The 21113-nt window shown below is 39.4% G+C and overlaps 1 protein-coding gene and 1 long non-coding RNA gene across 6 annotated transcripts in view; one reads left to right on the top strand and one right to left on the bottom strand.

Moving 5' to 3' along the window:
• slc2a8 (solute carrier family 2 member 8) overlaps positions 1-21113 on the top strand; it is a 63923-nt gene that overhangs the window by 28870 nt on the left and 13940 nt on the right. For 2 of the 3 annotated variants that reach the window (XM_069887875.1, XM_069887884.1), the window contains exons 6-9: positions 518-667; positions 15769-15877; positions 17085-17252; positions 19610-19755. In XM_069887875.1, the coding sequence (XP_069743976.1) occupies positions 518-667; positions 15769-15877; positions 17085-17252; positions 19610-19755 (573 nt within the window). The remainder of the gene's footprint in view (positions 1-517; positions 668-15768; positions 15878-17084; positions 17253-19609; positions 19756-21113) is intronic. The other variant, XM_069887890.1, reaches the window with a different exon arrangement.
• LOC138737220 (uncharacterized) overlaps positions 1117-21113 on the bottom strand; it is a 31168-nt gene continuing 11171 nt past the window's right edge. The window contains exons 2-4 of one of the 3 annotated variants that reach the window (XR_011340844.1): positions 11658-11815; positions 10995-11083; positions 1117-1663 (exon numbers count right to left, since the gene is read on the bottom strand). This is a non-coding gene — a long non-coding RNA (uncharacterized lncRNA). Of the gene's footprint in view, positions 1664-8221; positions 8706-10994; positions 11084-11657; positions 11816-21113 lie in introns of those variants that run through there. The other 2 variants (XR_011340842.1, XR_011340843.1) reach the window with 2 other exon arrangements.

Raw genomic sequence — 21113 nt, 5'->3', positions numbered from 1 at the left:
ATCTTTTGATTTGAGGATGTGAAGACCTCTGGCTGTTAAGGATTTTTGCTAAAAACAAACATAATGACACATTTTAATTGGGGCTTCGAAGTTTTATCTCTTTAACAGGTCTTGAAAAACCATTAAACTTTAATAGTTTTTGAAGTGAAGCAATTAGACATTTAAAAAATGGAATAAATGAGGTTTTTTAATAACTTCAATGAAATGAAATTGATTGAAGTACTGGGCAGGAAACCTCAAGGAGTGCTTCATTTGATTGCAGACATGCCTTTGGGGTAGGACATCTGTCAACATGATTCACTCCTCAGTCTTGCTCACAGATTGTTCTTGCTTTAGTCACTTGGATTGAGCTACAGGGTTGGGTACATCAGCAGCTGTGAGGATGGAGGCAAAGGTTTAAGATAATTATGTAGATTGGCTGAAAGGTCACCATGGAATGGAATGGCCTGAAGGAACTCTTTCTGGGCTGTAAGAATCAAACTCTGATTTGTCTGATCAGTTTTACTTCTGTTTGCAGGATACCAAACTTGTACTTTCGGAGCTAAAAGATTCAGCTGTTTACAAGCCTATCTTTATTGGGATATTTTTAATGCTATTTCAACAGTTGAGTGGAATCAATGCTGTTATGTTTTATGCTGAAACCATCTTTGAACAAGCAAATTTTAAGGTAATGAAGCTGCATTATCAATAAATAAATGCTCCATCCTCTTTAGAAAAAGACTCCATTTATATGAAATTCGTTCATTCTCTTGTAAACTATAAAGTTTGTCTTGTCTGTATTTCTAAAAAAAAATTGTTGATCGTGTTCCAGTTGGAACAGTAGTTAAGAACGAGAACAGCTAATTCTTATAAATGTGCATATTACAGCAGTGAGGATATTAGAGTTGATTTGTTCATGTAATATATAGCACTTAAAACATCCAGCAAGTGGACAGAGAATTGAAGCCTATTTGAAATGCCACAGATTCACTGTCTCCTTGAAAGCTCCAACGCAGGACTGGTCAGTAGCAAAGGGGATTCGGACCATCAGAGAGAGAGACTTGAGGACACAAGTTGTTATATTTGGAAAGCATTGGGTTCGTTGGGTTCACAGAGAGACTAGTCTAGATACAAATGTTGCAATCAAAGGTAATTTTATTGAACACAGGAGACAAACAGGGAAAGATGTCAAACAATACTTAAAATACTCTACTAATAACTATATAAACATTCACATTGGATCCACGATCGACTCCGATATCTGTGGCTGCCTGCCTTCTACATGGTATGAGACAAAAACTATAATGGTGCAAGCAGGCACATTGGGCACAAGTGACTCTTATACCGGTGGCCACTTTCTCTACCACACTTCACAGGGACTTTCATACACTCTCCTGATCCCCTGTACCAACAGGGGTGTGGGTCTCTGCAAGCACTGTTCTATGACTCAACTTAAGTGTAGTGTACACCTTTCCCATGACGTCTCCAGCGATGTCCAAAGTAGTGACCTGGCATGTTAAGGTGTGTGCTAATGGGTGGCTGGAATCCAATCTTGATTGGCAGGTCATGCGACTTCTGAGTAAGTTTCTGGCAGGGAGGTTACACGACCATTGACAATGCTCCAAACACAGAGACCACGTGTTCCTCCACAATCCACGTAAAACATTCCACTCCTCTGCAATCACTACAAACACAATGAATAACTGGTTTTTAAACTGTAAAATCTAAATAACAGGATATAATTAAAAGTATCTAAAATGCTGCAAATACAGTAGATCAATACATACACAAGTGCTTCCGTATGATGGACAAGGCCCATTATCAAACACAATGATAAAGCCTCGCCACTACCCCCAGACCAAACAGGGTCATTGTGTTCCTGATGGAGCTGAGTACTATGGGAATTGCTCCTCAGTCGAGAGGGGATGGTAAAAATAAAAAGTATCTGTTCACTGACTCGTATGCTTGGTTTCTCTGGCTTGGGTGCAAATGTGGGCACCTTTACCACCAGTGTCTGTGAGCAGGCGGTGCAAGGTCATCCATAAGGTGCTAAAGCCCTCTCTTGGCTATTGCATCCCACACGTTAGCTTCACAATTGGGCACTCCCTCAGCATAGAGTCCAGATGTCTATCACTGTGCCCTCCCATGGTGAGGCAGGGGACAGGCAAAAAGTTATGTATCCAGGGTGCACCCGTATTTTTGTGGGAGCATCCTGTTTTTTCTGGGCTTTCGTCTGGCACCAGAATGCTGTTCCTGCTTGTGTTTCCTTTAAACTGGTGTCACGTGTACCTGTGTTGGTTCTCTGTAATGATAGCCAGGAGGAATCTGGATTGAAAGTTGGCCAAATTAGTAGTTTTTAAATGTTCTTGAAGCTCCCCAAGAGGAATTAGTTTCTATTATTGGGGAGGACTGGAGGTTGCTGTTATTATCGAGTGGTTACAAAATGTATACAATATTTTCTGCTAGTGGATAATCTGCAACATTGTAGTTAGAAGCTGAAACTGTAGAGCTGGACACAGCCAAGAAAGACTCAACCACCGCATTGAAAGTCGTTGATGATTGTTTTTATTCAATTTCAGCGCGCGCCCTTTTAAGGGCAGCATGAGCTCAGTCACCTCGTGCATTGTGATGTCATAATCACTGCCCCAGGCGCGCACTGGGCAGGAGACTTGAGGCAGGGAGAAACCCTGACAGCACCATCTTCCCATGGCTCCCCTGCCACGTGGTGTTACACGCGGGACTGATTCGCCATGAGAGAGTGCACCACCACAAAACTACAATTTCCTGAGAGTGTGCTGATAGGCATTAGTGAAGAGTAAATACTACAGCTCAATGTTCAATTAAAAAGTCCATTACAGAGGCTGTAATTAAAATGTGCATGACAAAGGTTGTGGATGTCGTTAAGCTGGAATTTCCTGGAATAATGTGTCCTTGGCAACAGCTCTTGCCATCTACTGGAAATTTTCTGCATAGTTCAGGACAAAAGCTCTTTACTGCTTAAGGGAGCTGATGTTGTTGGCTGGATTCAATGATGGCAACCTTTGGTGGGGGAGGGCCAGAAGGGAAGCTGGTCCAGGTCGTAGTGGGTGGTGGGTGGGAAGCTCCAGCGCCAAGGGGCTTCCCCTGTAATGTCCTATCCAGAGAGCATACATGTCTCTGAGTCACCGGCAGGCTGACATTGCTGAATTTTGCCTGCCTCAGCCCTGCCAACTTGACCAGGTGCTCCTCACTCCATCTACTCCGTTCCCTCTAGGAAGGTAATGGCCTAGATTGTTTCCTGGTCACTCATCCCATGAGGGGAAAGGCCATTACTCCAAGGTCAGGGCATGCAGTGGTGCCTAAAAAGCCTATCAGGGCAACATTCACCATTGTTCTCACTGGGAAGTGATAGCCATGATCATTGCCCACTTGCTAAAAGCCCCTGTCCCCACACCAACAGAGTGTCACTGCAGCCAGCTGTGTAGGCCCTGTAAAAGTTAAAACCATGTGTTTTAGTTAATTTTATGACTGTCCCTTTTAGAAAAATTGTTGTTTGTAGTGTTACCAGAGTTACTATGACATTATATGTCGTAATATCCGTGTAGACTCTGAGCTTGCTTTCATTCTTCGGAGAATCATAACATAGATGTAAACAATCGAAATACTTTTTGAATTCATTCATCTTGTTTCATCTTAATTTTGGGTTTAAATGTTTAAAGAAGAATATTGTTATTACACAGTATGCTGTACTTACTCTAGTTAAGAAAAACTAAATGCAAAGTTATTCAAAATGTTTATATCAATGAATTAAAGCAATTTACAGCTGCATCTACAGAGTTTAAGATAATAATTCAGAATATAGTTTCTTCTGTTTCTGTGAAGATGACATGTTTTGAAATTGGGAAATACATGAGATTGGAAAGCCGTCTACATTCTTATTCAAAGCAAATTAAAATTGTGAACTTTAGGGGGAAAAAGAATTGTAGAAATTTGTTTGAGAGAATTTACAATCAGATTTAAAATCGGAAAGCAGTTTTCAGTGAGAAAATGTCTACCAGCTATGTCTGTTTGAATTGTGCAGTTTGAAACCAACTGATGTCGTGCAAGACACCTGTGGCCTTGGGAAGATGAGAAAAAGCTACCAGCCAGAGAATTGGCTGGAAGCCCAGGAATGTTGTGAAATCATGAGATAAGAAAGCCAGTTTGTGTGCAAGACAGAACCAGCCAGAGAAATCCTCTTAAAGGGACCACACAAAAGATACAAATTTGTTTATAGTTCCCAGGAAGCAGAAAAAAGCGACAAGAAGACAGGCTGCAGTGTGGAGAACCCAAGATGGATAAGATGAAATCTCATTGGGCTAGAGAACTCGAGCAAGCAACTCCTCTCGAAGAACTGTTTGATCGTGAGTTGAGCCAGCATAGCGGACTGACAACACTTGGCAGGAAATTGGACCCAGCCACCAGTGAAGAAGTAGCTTCAACTACCAAGCAAGAAGACTCAGATAAGGCACTGCAGACCTCATTAGCTGTTTTAAGAGTTAGTGGAACTGAAACAGATGAATGTACGTTGCAAAAGCCCCACTGGTGCTGCACCAAGCAAAATGTTGAAGATGGAGACACAGTGATATCTGAATGTTCAGATGTGAATCCTAATGATAGTATTTCCAAGATTATGAGCACTGGAAGGTCTTCAAAGGCATTTAGAGCAAGTCCAGCCTTGCGTGTTTCAAGCATATCAGCTATATATCATACTAAGGCGCAAGCAGACTTGGCTATTGTCTGTGCACAACATGTGTGGTTGGAGAAAAGACATGCTCTGGAAGATGTGGACGCTGAAATGAAGAATCAGCAACTGAAGTTGCAAATGGCTAGTGAAGAACAAAAAAGATTATTGAATAGACAAAAGACTAGATCTTGAGGAACAACAGGCTATGAATATACATACCAAAGGGGTAGCACCTAACATTCCAGCAGGTCAAAGGGTACCGCGGCCACAATAATCGAGTATACTCAAGCAACGAGCCACGGGTGGCGATGCTAGTGCTCGAATGTCAATGACTAACCCTGTGGAAAGGGCTAGCAACATTTAATCCCTTCTGAGCGCACAATTTATGAATCATCCCGAAAGGAAAGCATTTCAAAAAAGTTCAACCATGCGAGTTGATCATACTCAACAATTGATGTCTCTTTGTGTTGCTGAAGAACCAGCGACAAATCAAGAATTCCCACCAATGCCATCACTTACATATGAAGGTCCAACACCTATGGCACCAGTTCAAGTTCAGCCAGTTCCAATCACCACAAGCAGCCAGTCGCAAGCCATGGTGGACAAGACTATATTATCACACGTAGCAAAACAAAATGAAATTTCTGCTGCAACAGGGTTCCTATGGTTTACCCAAGAAGGAAATTCCACTTTTTAAATGGAGATCCATTACAATATCTGACATTCATAAATTCCTTTGACTATCACATTGAAAGATACTAAAAACACTAAAGATTATCTGTATAACGTGGAACAGTTTCCTTGAAGACAGGTGAAGGAATGAGTCAAAAGTTGCCAAAATACGAATCCAGACCAAGATTTTAAAAGGGCAAAAGAATTATTGCATCATCGTTATAAAATCACAAGGGCCACATGGACAAGATTCTTTCTTGGTCAGCAGTAAAATCAGAGGATGCAATATTTTTCTATTTTTTTTGCCTCAGATTCTATGAACACGAGACGAATAGCTTTGGAAATTGTAAAAACTATCAAGATTTTAATTATTATTTATATATTTCAGTCATATGATTTTTCTAAGTTGTCAGAGTTGCAACAAATTGAATAGATGTCAAGCATCACTTTTTAAAAATGTCATCAACGATGGACATTATACAAAGAGAATTACATTTCAGTAGAGCCATTTAATGATTTTATCCTCATAATATGTATAAATGCGCTTATATTTTATTATGCAATATCCTTTCAAAAAGTATGTGATACCTTTCATCTATACTTGAAGTGGGAAGTAATGTATATTTGCAAGAGCTGAATTTGCTTGCTAATTTGTCGATCATTGCCAATAAATTTCCTTATAAGCTGAAGCACTTGGGGAGAACCAAAGTTGCAGAGCTTGAAATTATTTCTGGAAGGGACGCCACTTTTGGAGATGTTGTGCAATTCTTGGAATGGCATATTCATGTTAACACTGTACCAGTATTTGGAAATATTAAGGATACTTCAATAGTTCCTAAGGATGTAAAGAAGTCCAAATCATCGTCTCAACAGAAACCAAAGAGAAGTACCTTTGTTACTGCTGTGTCAGATACAAGCACAAGAAAGAAGGAAACAATGGAAAAAGATCAGACTGTTCAGGAAAGCTGTTTGTATTGCAAAGATAAACATGCTTTAGAAAAATGTTCACGATTGGAGAAAAGGTTGTATGACGAAAAATTAAACTTTTTAAAGAAGAATGGAATATTTTTCGGGTGCTTGTGGAAAAGTCACATCAGCAAAACTTGTAATAAGCGATTCAGTTCTTAAAAAGTGCAGTTTAAAACATCCCAAGTTACTCTATACTCAATGAAGAAAAGTTGAGAAGGAAGTCAAACAATCTGAATCCAAGACTAAAGACACAAAGAGTACGCTTCAACTTCGGTTCAGACAAACAGACTTCTGGGGCCGGCAACAAAGCTCTCTAACTAGTTCCTGTACAGGTTAAAGCTAAAAAAGGAAGTTTCATACTGAAGACTTGTGCATTCCTTGATCCAGGAAGTACCACATCATTTTGTACTGTTCAATTAATGAATAAACTTAGTCTTCATGGTAAAAGATTACAGATCTTGAATGACAATGAATGATGAAAGGAATATTGAAACTAATATAGTTTCAGGTAACAAATTGCTGGATTAAATAGCAATGAATTTTGCAATCTTTCAAGTGTATATACTCAGAAGACTATGCCTGTGAATAAGGAGAATATTCCATATCAAACAGTGGAATCATCTAAAAGACATTTGCTTACCCAAGATTGATGCTAAGATCGAGATATTAATTGGGTTAGATGTACAAAAGGTCTCGAACCTCTAGAAGTAATGAGTCAAAATGTTGGACCTTATGCCGTGAGAATGTTGCTTGGATGGACAGTTAATGGACCATTAGGAGGAAAAATGAATAATGATCAGAGTTGTCGAATGTAAATGTCAACAGAATTTCACTTGTCAAACTTAATGATCTGTGGGAACAACAGTTTAAAATTGATTTCCCTGAATGTCGCACAGATATTCATGCTCCTTCGAAGGAGGATAAGCAGTTTCTGGATTTAGTTTAAAATTCTGTGAAACATGTTGATGGTCATTACTGTATAGCATTACCTTTGAAGAAAAGGGAAATTTGCCAGATAATAAAATAATTGCAGAACAGTGCAGGCTGAATTTGAAAAGAAAATTCAAGAGAAATTCTTCCTTTAATTTGGAATATACCAATATCATGTCGGATATGATAACCAAGGGTTATGTGGAAAAGGTATTAGAAGATATCTTGGAACATAAAGCTGTTAGAAAATGGTATTTACCTCATATACATCCACAAAAGGAGAAACTACATGTAGTATTTGATTGTGGAGCATCATTTCAAGGAGTTTCATTGAATTCTCAACTTTTACAAGGTCCAGACTTAACCAGTACTTTAATAGGTGTTTTGATAAGATTTTGTAAATAATCTATTGTAATTGCTGCAGATATTGAAGTGATGTTTCAAGTACAATCAGAAGAGCCTGATGTTCTATAATTATTATGGTGGCCTAATGGCGATTACAGAAAAGATATAATTGAACATAGAATGATGGCTCATTTATTTGGAGCAACTTCATCACCAAGTTGTGCAAATTTTGATCTTAGGAAATGTGCTAAAGATAATGAAGAACAATTTAGTTCTCAAACTATAAGCATCATCAGAAATAATTTCTATATTGATGATTGTCTTCAGTGGGCTCAGAAAAAGAAGCAATACATCTTTATCATGAGTTAAAAGAGATCTGTAATAAAGAAGGTTTCTTCCTTATGAAATGGATTAGCAACAGTCAAGATGTGTTGGCTGTTATTCCTGAGGGAGAAAGAGCAAAAGAGAAAATATTTTGACTTTAATTCTACTTATTGAAAGAATTCTAGGAGTGCAATGGTGTGTTCAGTCTGTTTTCAAATTCAAAATTGTTTTGAAAGGTATTCTTTCAATTGTAAGCTCAATATATGATCCTTTAGGAATATTGGCACCTGTAGTATTAATAGCCAAGAAAATTCTGCGAAGGTGGTTATGGTACTGTCAGTTATATTTTGTACTGCAAAATAACCAGGAACAAATACATTGTGGATTTGTAATGGGAAAAGCCAGAGTGGCTTCATTAAAGCCAGTCACCATACCTCAAATGGAATTGACTGCTGCTACTATGGCGAGCAAAATGGACACTGTTAAGAAAAGAATTACAGTTGGAGTTAACGGATTCTGTTTTGGATGATGGTACATTATTAACAAAACCATGAGGTTTCGTACTGTTGTGGCTAACAAAATTAATGAGATCAAGAAGGTTTTGCATGCTAAACAATGGAGATATGTTAGAACAATGGATAATCCAGCTGATGTGGCTTCGCGAGGATCAAAGGTTCAATAGTTTCTGAAAAGAGCCAACACTTGGGTGTTCGGTCCACAATTTCCTTTGCAAGATTGGCCTCAAAATCCAGAAGAGTTGAAAGAAGTTTCAATGGAAGATCTAGAAATCCAAAGCACTAATGTGAATACTGTTCAAATATCTACTGAGAATTATCCAATTAATTTGCTATCATTCTCATGGTTTCGTTTGGAAAAAGGCAGTAGCGTGGATTCTCAGATTAAAAACTGCATTTACATTGTATCGAGAATGAGAATCTGAAATCTTGAAAGAGCTGTTACCTAACCGTTGATGAATACTAAATGGAGATGATTCGTTTTTGTCAGAGAAAGGCATTTGATAACGACATATCAAAATTGAAGAAGAATCTGAATGTTGCAAAAAACAAGTCATGTTTACAAGTTAAATCCTAATCTTGTAAATGATGTAGGAGGATGATTGGAAAAAGCAAAATTGCCAGAAGTGAAACATCCAATTATATTAGCTAAGGAATTTCATATTTTTGAATTGATTGTTTGACATGTACACGAGAAAACAAGTCATGGTGGTTGTAATCATGTGTTGTCAGAAATATTGGATACTTGGTGCTTCGACATTGATCAAAAGAATTATATCAAAATGTGTTCATTGTCAACATGCAAATGCTAAACCTGGACAACAACAAATGGCAGATTTGTCACAAGACCGAGTTTTACCTGATGAATCTCCATTTATTTGGGAGTTGACTATTTTGGTCCTTTGCAAGTAAAACGAGGAAGAGGTGTTGAAAAAAAGATATGGAGATATTTTTACTTGTTTGACTATGAGAGCAATTCACTTTGAAGTACCATCATCGCTTGATACAGGCTCTTTTATCAATGTTCTTTGACATTTTATCGCCAGATGTGGTCAAATAAAAGAATCACGTTCTGATAATGGATCTAACTTTACAGGAGCTCAACTAGAATTGTAAAAGCAATTCAAAATTTGAATCAACATCAAATTCATGATTCATTACTTCAAAAATAAATTAATTGGTTATTTAACCCACCCACAGGATCATGTCACGGTGTGTGGAAAAGAATGATTAGATCAATCAAGAAAATTTTTAATTCCATTTTGGATAGTCAAATACTGAATGATGACAATCTTCAGACAGTATTGTGTGAAATCGAAGCTATTTTAAGTAGTCATCCAATAACAAAAATTCCTGTTGATTCAAATGACTTCAAGGCATTTACATCAAATCATCTCTTACTACAGGTACACGATCCTTTTTCCAGACATCTAAAATCCGGAAAGCTCCAAAATCCGGCAAGTGGGGACCGGCGATCGAGGGAGGCGGACGGGAAGGGGGTGTGGGTGGATACAGCCGGGTGACTGGAAGGGGGTGGGGGTGCATACAGCAGCACAATTCGGGTGGGCTTTCTGAAATACGGAAAAATCTGAAATTTAGAACAGACTGTCCCCCAAGGCTTCCGGATAAAGGATCGTGTACCTGTACTTAAATCTACACCTTTAATGCCTCCGGGTCAATTTCAGAAAGAAGATATCTATGCAAGATGTAGATGGAGACCAGTGCAGTTTATTGCGGATTTATTTTGGAAAAGATGGGTTAAAAAATATAATTTATTATTACAAGCAAGACAAAAATGGTTTAAAGTTAAACACAATTTTGTATGTGGAGAGATTGTAATTATAGACTATTCTGCACCAAGAAATTCTTGGTTGCTGGGGAGAATCATGGATACAGTTCCAGACAAGAAAGGTTTGGTTTGGCAACTGGAGATTAAAACCAAGACTGGTTACTTGAATCAACCTATTACTAAAATCTTGTCTGAGAAGCAGAAAGTTTTGATTTCTAATTTTATACTTAACCATATTTACTTTTGTATCTGTGAATGTAATTATTATGTATTAGTCAATGTAAAGTTTAAAACCTTGTGTTTTTACTTAGTTAATTTTATGACTAAATTTTATGACTATCCCTTTAAGAAAAATTGTTTATTGAAGTGTTACCATAGTTACTATGACATCACATGTAATATCTGTGCAGACTCTGAGTTTGCTTTTATTCTTTCTTCGGAGAATCATGACCGAGACGCAAGCATTGAAATACTTTGAATTCATCTTATTTAATTTTAATCAACCTAATTTTGGTTTAACTGTTTAAAGAAGAATATGTTATCATTATACAGTATGCTTTATTTACTCAAGTTATGAAAATCTCAGCGTGAAGTTATTCAAAATGTTTATATCAATAAATTAAAGCTATTTACAGCTGCATCTATAGAGTTTAAGATAGTAATTCAGAATATCATCACTTAGGTTTATGTGGAGATTACATGTTTTGAAATTGGGAAATACGAGAGATTGGAAAGTGTCATAGGGACCTTGCCCAAACTCGGTCACCTGTTCGCATAGGATAGTGTCATCATCGATCCTTTCTTCTGGTGGCACCACAAGGCATTACCAGTTGTTGGTTGTTCAGCGTTCACTTCCTGACGAGAGAGAGAGATGGACATTGAGGGCCCACTCGTCCCACAGCCATGGCAGCAGCATGGCTAGGTGGTTGCCAACTGCTTCTGGTATTGGTCCCCAACCTTGGTTACCTCCTTGCCAGAGTAGTCCCGGGTCTCCATTACCTCAGTGACAACATGAGTGCCCACTTGAGGTTCTTTCCCCCCCCCCCCCCCCCATTTTTGTCTGCCTCGTTTTGGAAGGGTGCCTTCATGACCAACCTGGGGCCTTGTGGTTACTGGTTAGGGTTGAAAGGCTAAGGCATGCTGGGGGGAGCACATTTGCCATAGTGTTCAGTTTCCTCGTGGTCATCACAGTCCATCCACACATACCCATCCCCCAACCACGTCGATCCTCTTCCTCCACTGGTTGAGGGTTTGGACCTTTCCTCATTCAAGCTGCCTGCCAGACCAGTGAACTGTTTGCAGATGCTGCATTTCAAACAGCTTGAAAGCTGTCTCCATGTCTTTCATTTCTAGGTTGGCTGCTTGTACTTGAGCAGTTTCCACTGTGTCCTGTAGTGTACAATAGTCATGCTGCAGAGATTCTATCTACCTGCCTTTCTGTGTATGCTGTTGGTCGAAGGGCCAAATGGCTCCCCTCGGTCTCTGGAATTCCCAATGTCTAAGGAGGGATGCCACATGGCATCCTATCTTTTCTCCGCAGGGATCCAGCCTGTTGATCCAGTCGAATGGCGTGGCTTTCAAAGGTATCTTTATTGAACACGTTGGAGATAAATAGGGGAAGATGTCAGCGATACTTAATTACTCTACTACTAAATAACTATATAGACATTCACATTGGACCATGTTGGATTCCAAAACCAGTGGCCATCTATCTTCCACATGGTCTGAGACAAAAGCTATTAACGGTGTAAGCAGGCAACTTGGGCACAAAGAACTCCGATTCCAGCGGCTGCTTACCTTATCACACTCTCCCACACATGTATGCACTTCACAGCTAGGGACTTACAAACACTCACCCTATCGCAGTACTACGGCTCAACTCAGTATAGTGCACTCCTTACCCACAACTCCTCTAGCAATGACCACAGGAGCGACCTGGTGTGGAGCGCCATCCAGGACTTGGACCAAAAGGAAGAGAGAAAGAAATGTGGTTTGCATCGATGTTTTGTACTGTTCTAATCCAGATTGTTTGGACAATGATGACACAGTCATTTAAATGAGCCAACAGTGAACTAATAGGTGGCCGGACTCCAGCCTTGATTGGCATGTGATGTGACTTCCAAATAATTTTCAGACATGGAGGTCATGTGACCTTCACATCCACAATATTTCAGCCAGGTCACATGTTCCTCCACAATCTACATGTAGCATGAGCAGAGCACACAAGCCCTGTGTTAGCCATAGGAGTGTCCCAACTCTCAAAGTGTCCATTCTTCAGAGTCTGCCAGGCACTGAATCTATTGACACCTGCCAGACATTTGCAATTACCTTGCAAATAATCACAAGTTTTCTAATCTCACATTTTCATCGACTCCCTGTACCATTCAACTGAACGGGGGAAGAAAGGCTTGCAACCTAGTGGCTAATAATCATACCAATTTGGTCTTTTAGGGGGTGGAGGGGGGAAGAACTGGAACACCCAGTGGGAATCCAGGCAGCAACAGGAAGAGTATGTGCACTCCACAGAGACAGCACCTGCAGTCTGAATTTTAGGCATTGTGAGACAACCAGAGGCTAAACTTATAGAACTACTGCGCTGTTCCTGTACCATCTGTAGAAGAGTTTGCAATGGAATTAGCTACCTCAAAACTCCAAAATCTGGAACAGAAGTAGATCAGACTACGTGCCTGGGCACTGGGTAAAAAAGCGCCAAAGTTCACCTTCATCTTTCAATAGCATCTGCAAGTTGAACTGGGGCCAGTGCAAGAATGTTAATTGTAAAATATTCACTTAAGCGGGGAGTTCTTTTAGATTTTTGGTATATTGACTGCTTCTCCCAATTTAAAAAAAAAATTATTTTCAAGAAAATATTTTACTTTTAGTTCAATTAACAACAAATTTAACATTGTTTTCATCTTTGATATTTTCTGCAATGGATTTTAATCACAAATATTCACCTATCATGAATGTAGCTCTTCCTTGAATAGTGACCACGAGAAATCTCATTTAAAAATCCTTTTTGGTTTTTGTTTGAGACTCTCAAATAGAACATTTATTGCACTTGGTGGTACTGCTGTAAGTAAAGCAAGTTATTAATACTTGTGTTTGAAATGTTATGGGTAATAAAAGTTGTAACGGAAGGTATGTTTTTAGATTTGATTTTGCCCAGCATTGTAGCCAACATACTTTTGTCTATTTGCTCGATTCTCCCCATTATCTACTCCCCAACCTTAACATGAATACCTGGCTTTCAATTTATGTTGTCTGAATATGCCCTCTCATGAAATACATTGGGGCCGTTAGCTAGAAAGATAATTTTAAGTAATCTGGGTAAAAATTAGTTGATTCTCATTTTGTTCTTGGATGACATTTACTGGTTGAGTTGTCTTGGGGCTCAAGGATTTATAGAAGACGCTTTCCATCCAGCATACAGTACCTTTAACCCACCACTGTCAAGAAGAGGTACAGGAGCATCAAAATCTGCACTGCAAGGCTGGAGAATAGCTTCTTCCCACAGGCTGTTAGGCTGAACAGTATCCTGTAACTGTGTAAAATAGCCCAAATATTTATGTATTCATCTTGATTACTTTCCATGCCCTCCACAATGTTGGAACAAAGGCATTTTTTCCCTTTATTTGCCACTGTGCTCCACAGTTTAAAATTTGTGATCAAAAAATTCACGTGATTAAAGTGCACATTCAGATTTTATTCAAGTTTATTTATATACATTTTGGTTTGACCATGTAGAAATTACAGCACTTTCTATACACAGTCCCCTCATTTCAGAGCACCTTAGTGTTTGGGACCTTTAGCTTCTCAAGTGTTTGTGAGTACTCAGGTATAAGAGAGTTAGGCTTGCATCTAAGATTTTGATCACCTTTGGAGTTGCCATTTTTCTACATGAGGACCAGATTGTGCCAATGAAAGTCAAAGAAGCCATTATGAGGCTGAAAAACAAGAATAAAACAGTAAGAAACATTTCCCAAACCTTTAGATTACCAAAATCAACAGTTTGGAGCATCATTAAGTAAAAAGAGTGTACTGGTGAGCTCAGTAATCTCAAAGGGGCTATTATTCCCAAGGACGACTTCCACTGCTGTGACAGAAGAATTCTCATCATAATGAAGAAAAATCCCCAAAGCTATGTGCCACAGATCAGAAACTACAGGGGGCAGGTGTGGGTGTGTCAATGACAACTGTCTGCAGATGGCATCATGAACAGATTTCTGATTTATTGTCAGTGTATGCATGTCATCACAGACAACCCTGGGATTTTGTTTTCTGCGGGTGTGGCAGAATTGCCACTTTCCGGCAGTGCAAGAAAAACTCCACACAGCGTATACATGTAAACAACAAACAAATACAGAGGCTACTGTGGGTGGCCAGATTACAGTTTGCCAGGAAGTATTTAAGATCATGCAGAATTCTGGAAAAAGGTCTTGTGGACAGATGAGACCAACATTAACCTGCATCAGTGAAGGCAAGAGCAAGGTGTGGAGGTGCAAAGGACCTGTCCAAGCGAGGTCCAAAGCCAACCACCTCATCTGTGAAATGTGACAGGGATGTTGTGGCCTGGGCATGTATGGCTGCTTCAGGAACTGGCACACTTATTTTCATTGATGATGTAATGGCTGATGGCAGTAGCAAATTGAATTCTGAGGTGTATAGAAACATCTGCTCATGTTCAAGCAAATGTCTCCAAGCAGATTGGATGGTGCTTCATCCTACATCAAGACATTGATTCCAGACATATTGCTAAAGCAACAGGAGTTTTTCCAAACCAAAAATTAGAAAATTCTTGAAAAGTCAAGTCGGTCACCAAATTTAAATCCAACTGAGCATGCCTTCCATATACTGAAGAGAAAACTTAAGGGGACAAGCTCCTGAAATGAGCAAGAGCTGAAGGTGGCTGCAGTAGAGGATTGGCAGAACATTACCAGAGAAGATGTTCAGCACTTGGTGATGTCTATGAAGCATAGACTTCAAGCAGTCATTGCATGCAAGGGATATGCAACAAACTACTAAACACTACTAAATGTACAGTACTTTAATATACATACCATTGCTATGTCCCAAATACTATATTGCCCTGAAATGAGATTATGTATAAAAGTGCATAATTTCTACGTCATCAAACCAAAATGTATACAAATAATCTTGAATAAAAATTGTAATGTGCACTTTAACCACAGGTGAATTGTTTGATGACACATTTAAAACCGTGGAACACAGGCAAATAAAGGAAAAAAGTGTCTTTATCCCAATGTTATGGAGGGCACTATAGGTGATGGCGTGTCTTTGTGTGTGCACCATGGTCTGGAGATGTGCTCTTATATGTATGTATGTATCTCTCTCTCCGCCCTTCTCTCTCTCTCTCTCTCTCTCTCTCTGCCCCCCCCCCCCCAAATCGATTGCACATGCTGTATATAAATGATTAAGGGAATGACATTTGTTAATTTAAGTCTTGAGGATTGAATGAGCATTTACAATCACTGATGTTTTATAGTATGGAAACAGATTTTGTTTGCATTCTCTTTCAGAACAGCAGAGAAGGTTCAGTAATAGTTGGTGTTGTTCAGGTGGTTTTCACTGCAATAGCTGCACTTATCATGGACAAAGCAGGGAGAAAAATCCTCTTAGCAATATCAGGTGAGCATTTAGTAGAGGAGCTGCTTTCGTACAGTTAAAGTTCTGCATAATGTCAAAACTCTTCTTGCATAAAATCCTATGCTGTGGTGTGAACCAAAAGGAATCTTGTTTTACAAAGGCTGATAGCGTAGGTTATTATTTTAAAAGCCCAAGGCTTTTTATCGTGAATGTTATCAAACCTAAAGCTGGTCTTGCGTAGACTGCTGGTTTCTTAGTGCTAGCACATTGTATGTCATTGCATTGCAAACCTTGATGTAATTAAGGAATAACGCAGTTGTATTGCAAAGGCAGACGTTGTCTATCTTAGCACGAGTGCCACCTAGTGGCACAATTAACTTCTATTTCATTGCTTACAATGCCAGTGCTTGCAAATGTAATGTTCACTTTTCCTCAACACATTTGGATTTGATGGCAGAATGAGTGTGAATGAATCCAATACTTGGCACCAGTTCCAGGAAAGAGTAGTGGCAGTCACAAAACTGCTTTCTGGTGGGCTGCAGATCTATTCAAGTCATTCTTTGCTCCTTTAAGCCCCTTTCATACCACCAACCCTCCTATGAAGCGGTTAAATTACCAGGCATGCTGCATCTCGGGAGCCTTTCCCACTGCACCATGATTTACCGGTAAATTGGCAACCTGGGATTTTGAGGGGGAGTCCTGCCTCCCTTAAAATCTGTTTGTCCTTTCACACTGCCAGAAGGCAATTAGTGAATTAACTCAGCTGACCCTTACCCCCACCAAGAGTCAGATTCGCCCTGCCCAGTTGGGATGTTTTATGCTGCTCAATTACTGGGTACGGACCCGCTAAATTAGCAGGTTAACCCACATGTAATCAGCGGTATGAAAGGGACTTTTCCCTGCTTCTTTTTGAAAGGGTTGAAATGTTTCAGCAAGATTACACGGTAGGCCACTTGAGTTTCAAAAAAAGTAAATAATTCTACACCACTTCATAGTTTGTGAATTTCCTCAATTGTCCCCAACATTCCTATAACAATCCATTCCAGTGTATTCTTTTCATAGAATCCTGCATAGTATAGACCAAGGTTGCCTCATATCAGCATTAAAGTTTATGCAAGTTTCCATCAGTGAGTTTAATGCAGACCTAAGGCTAGGTGTGATTAGACTGGTGAAAAGTGCAAGGTGTGAATCTTATTTAAAATAGTTTGGTGTTAGAGCTTTATTTTTTCTGTATTTATTTAATTAACAGCTTTGATCATGTCCATCAGCACAGCCATCTTTGGAGCGTATTTTATAATCTGGCAAGAAAACATCAATAACTCTTCTCTTCACAAAGTTGATAATGCGAATTCTGTCTCTGTGGCACCAGATGCTCCAACTTGGTTACCCCTGGCCTGTCTGGTAATTTTTATAGCAGGTAAATCTAAATCCATCTTCATCTTGCAGAAGTTCTAAATGGTTTTTAATGAAGAAGCAATTCCCTCAGTTTGCTACTCTTTAAGGAAATCAACTTTCTTACCCCATTGAATCTGCCAACTGATGTATAGTTATGTGGTTGTCTCTAAAAAAAGGCCAGTAAGCCAATCATCTCAAGGGCAGGAATAAAACATGGAAGTCTACAGACACTGTGGTTGAGATAAAAACACTTTGCTGGAGAAACCCGGCAGGTCCAGCAGCATACTTTATATAGCATTTGTAAATTACCAAAGTTTTGGCCTTGAACTCTTCTTAAGGGAAATTAGTGAAGGGAAAATGCTAATTTTTGCAAGATATACACACTGCACAATTTGTATCATTCCAATATTAAACTGATCAAATCGACTGTCATCGTTGTGAATTCCAGAAATACAATTTAGTATAGTCTCCATATTTAATGTTTGTGAAGCAGATAACATTCTGTTATATTCACTCCAAGATCAATATCAAATGATACCCCATTGGCAGTGGTATGATACCATTTTCTTAAACAAAATTAGCATGCCTTTTGGTGTATTTTGCACCCAAACTACTCTCCTGTGTTCATCCCCAGCCTTGATCATGGGTGCCAGGCCACTTGAAGCCGGGAGCAGAAAAATCAAGACTAATTCTTTGATCGCCAGCAACTTTGTGAAATTTGGCAAGACTGTAAACTGACATGTTTGGAGGAAAATACATTTTGGGCCCATGGATCAGTTAAACTTATCAGAAATTAACAAAGCTTCTGATCAAATCAACCCTCATCCTTGTGAATTCCAGGAAGTACAATACAATTTAGTATAGTCTCCATACTTGATGTTAATTTCTGATAATAAGTTTACAACAATGAAAGCTGACTAATTAGCCTCAGCTCCATAAGTGTTGAAGATGTAGTTTGCAATTTGATTGTGCACCTGGATAAGGATTTATTCTCTTTACTGGAAATCTTGATTTTCATTATTGGATCACAGTGATCCCAATTTTCCCCCAAATTTACCGTTTTAACCTAGTTTCACCATAGTGACTCTAAAAACACTGGATTATGGTAAAATCCCCATTATCTGGCACCAACGAGGATCATGGATTTTGGATATGTGGATTTTCCAGTTGACTGAGACTCATTCTTCCAATGTCTAACTAATACACCTGCATAAAAAAAAACACTTTTTAAAAGACAAAAGGCAGTGCAAAATGTAAAGTAATTTTGGAAAAAAATCTGTACTGCATTCTTTAATTACATAAAGTTCACTTTAATCAAGTAATTCCCATAATTTACAAAATTTTAATTTTAATCCCAGTTGCAGGTGCTGGAACATCATTCCATTAGCCTTTACAATAACCATGACACCTTCATAATTATTGATTGGCTCTTTGTCATGGTGTTCTGGTAAAGCTCTCGGCGCAACCCGACTCGCCTCCACGCCAGTGTCCCAGTCAGGCCCATGGTGCAACCTCACTTGAGCTGACAACCCAGTTCACCTCCATTCAAGAAGCAACAGCAAAAAGAATGCATGCGCATTGAGGGAGCACTGCTTTTTCATGGGAAAAACCTGCACATGTCCAATGAAGTCTCAGTGCTACCTCACAGACCATCCGCCCAGACTTGTTTGTGTTCCTCTGGAGTTTTTTCTGGTTCATTGAATGCAGGATAATGGGGATTTTACTGTATTAAGAGTTTCAATGGAATTGATTGATACAAAGGACATGGGGTCAATTGTACATTTGTGAGTCTCTTGCTGAATGTTAGACAAGCACTTAAAATAGTGCAATTGATAATGGGATGGGGGGGGAGGGTGATTCACCCATTCACCTGGAAGACAATTCATGGTGGAAATAGATGTTACAGGTAAGCAAGTTCAATACCAATTACAGATAATGAATATCTTTGGGCTAAAATATATTTTATAATCTTGTGTTCGTGCTGATAAGTAGCGAGTGAAGGCAACACACTGAGTCGAGCAGGATCCTGTTGAATTATTTACTGTTTGAATCAGTGCATGCTAAGTACCCTCTCCCAGCAACCCCCTCACTTTGTGGGGCAGTAATGATGTTGGCTTCCGGGCCAAAATCTCCCCTGCACTGAGTCCTCCCAGTCGTGACTGGCTGCAGATTTGCCCACGACTGCTGGAGCCTGTTCGCTTGCTGCGTGGGCGAACCACCACAATTTATAAAATAGACCCACAGGAAAAAGCTTATATTTGTATGTGATGTCATATATGACAATGAAATGTGAAATCTGATATTCATATTTAAAATGATTTAAAGTAAAACTTATTATTTTTCAAAAGCAAAATTATTAATGAAGTTAAATTGTCTCAGGTTTTGCCATTGGGTGTGGTCCAATTCCTTGGCTAGTGATGTCAGAGATATTTCCAGTGAGGGTGAGAGGCATAGCAAGTGGAGTCTGTGTTCTAACAAACTGGTCAACTGCATTTCTAGTAACTAAGGAGTTCCATGATCTTCTTGTAAGTACATTTCTGATGTGTATGCAATTAACTTGCTAAGTTTTTTATTCTATTTTAACCATGAAGTCAAATCGACAACATTTCTCTTATCATTTTAAAGCCATGGACTTCATTTTAAGGCCAGCATTTTGTGTAGGTTTTTTCCTGATCCCTAATTGCCCTTGGAGGTGTTGAGCTGCTGTTCTGAACTACTGCTGACCTGGTAAGGGTGTTCCCATGCTGCTATTGGGAAACAAATTCCAGGATTTAGACTTGGCGACAATGAAGAGTCGGCAATACATTTTCAAATCAGAATGGTGTGTTCTCTGAGAGAATGATAATGTCATGAACCTGCTGCCCTTGTTTCTCTTGGGGGCAGAGGTGGTATCAGAGTAACACAGATACTTACCTAAGGCAATGCATTTTATAAGTGGCATATATGCCTAAAGAAATCTCTTGGTGCCTGCCACATTGACCACCGCCAGTGGGCTGATATCGCCTCAAACCGTGCATCTTGGTGCCTCACAGTTCGGCGGGCAGCAACCTCCTTTGAAGAAGACCGCAGAGCCTACCTCACTGACAAAAGGCAAAGGAGGAAAAACCCAACACCCAACCCCAACCCACCAATTTTCCCCTGCAACCGCTGCAACCGTGTCTGCCTGTCCCGCATCGGACTTGTCAGCCACAAACGAGCCTGCAGCTGACGTGGACTTTTACCCCCTCCATAAATCTTCGTCCGCGAAGCCAAGCCAAAGAGAGAAGAAGAGATATGCAGCTGTTGTCAGCAGAGCAGAGAATGACTGTTCAAGGTAGTTGTTGGATGCCAATCATATAGATTGTTTTAACTTGCAGTTGAGTTTAGAAAATGAAGAAGTTGCAGTTAAGTCTATTATTATTTGACTGTGCATGTACAACCAGACGAAAGTGTTTCTCTGGACCATGATGCACATGCATACACACAATACATTTCTCACGCAGCACATAATAACATACATTAAAAATATAATATAAAATAAATATGTGCAAATATTCTGGAATAATTTAATTAATAAAAGACCATAAGACATAGGAGCAGAAATAGGTGATCCAACCCTAAAGTCTGCCCTGCCATTTAATCATGAACTGATCCATTTTCCCACTCAGCCCGACTGCCTGGCCTTCTCCCTATAACCTTGATGCCTTGGCTAATCAAGAATCTATCAATCACCATTAAAAATACACCCAATGACCTGGTCTCCATAACCACCAGTGGCAAGAAATTCCTACGCATTTTTCTTCAAAATGGATCCCTTCAGTCCTGAAGTTGTGTTCTCTTGTCCTAAACCCCTTCACCATTGGCAAACAACTTTTCTGCATCTACTCTGTCCATGCCTTTCAAC

This window comes from Narcine bancroftii, chromosome 1, assembly GCF_036971445.1.
Source record: "Narcine bancroftii isolate sNarBan1 chromosome 1, sNarBan1.hap1, whole genome shotgun sequence".
Classification (NCBI taxonomy): domain Eukaryota; kingdom Metazoa; phylum Chordata; class Chondrichthyes; order Torpediniformes; family Narcinidae; genus Narcine; species Narcine bancroftii.
Note: the sequence above shows the minus strand (reverse complement) of the source record. Positions and strands in the feature narration are given on the sequence as shown.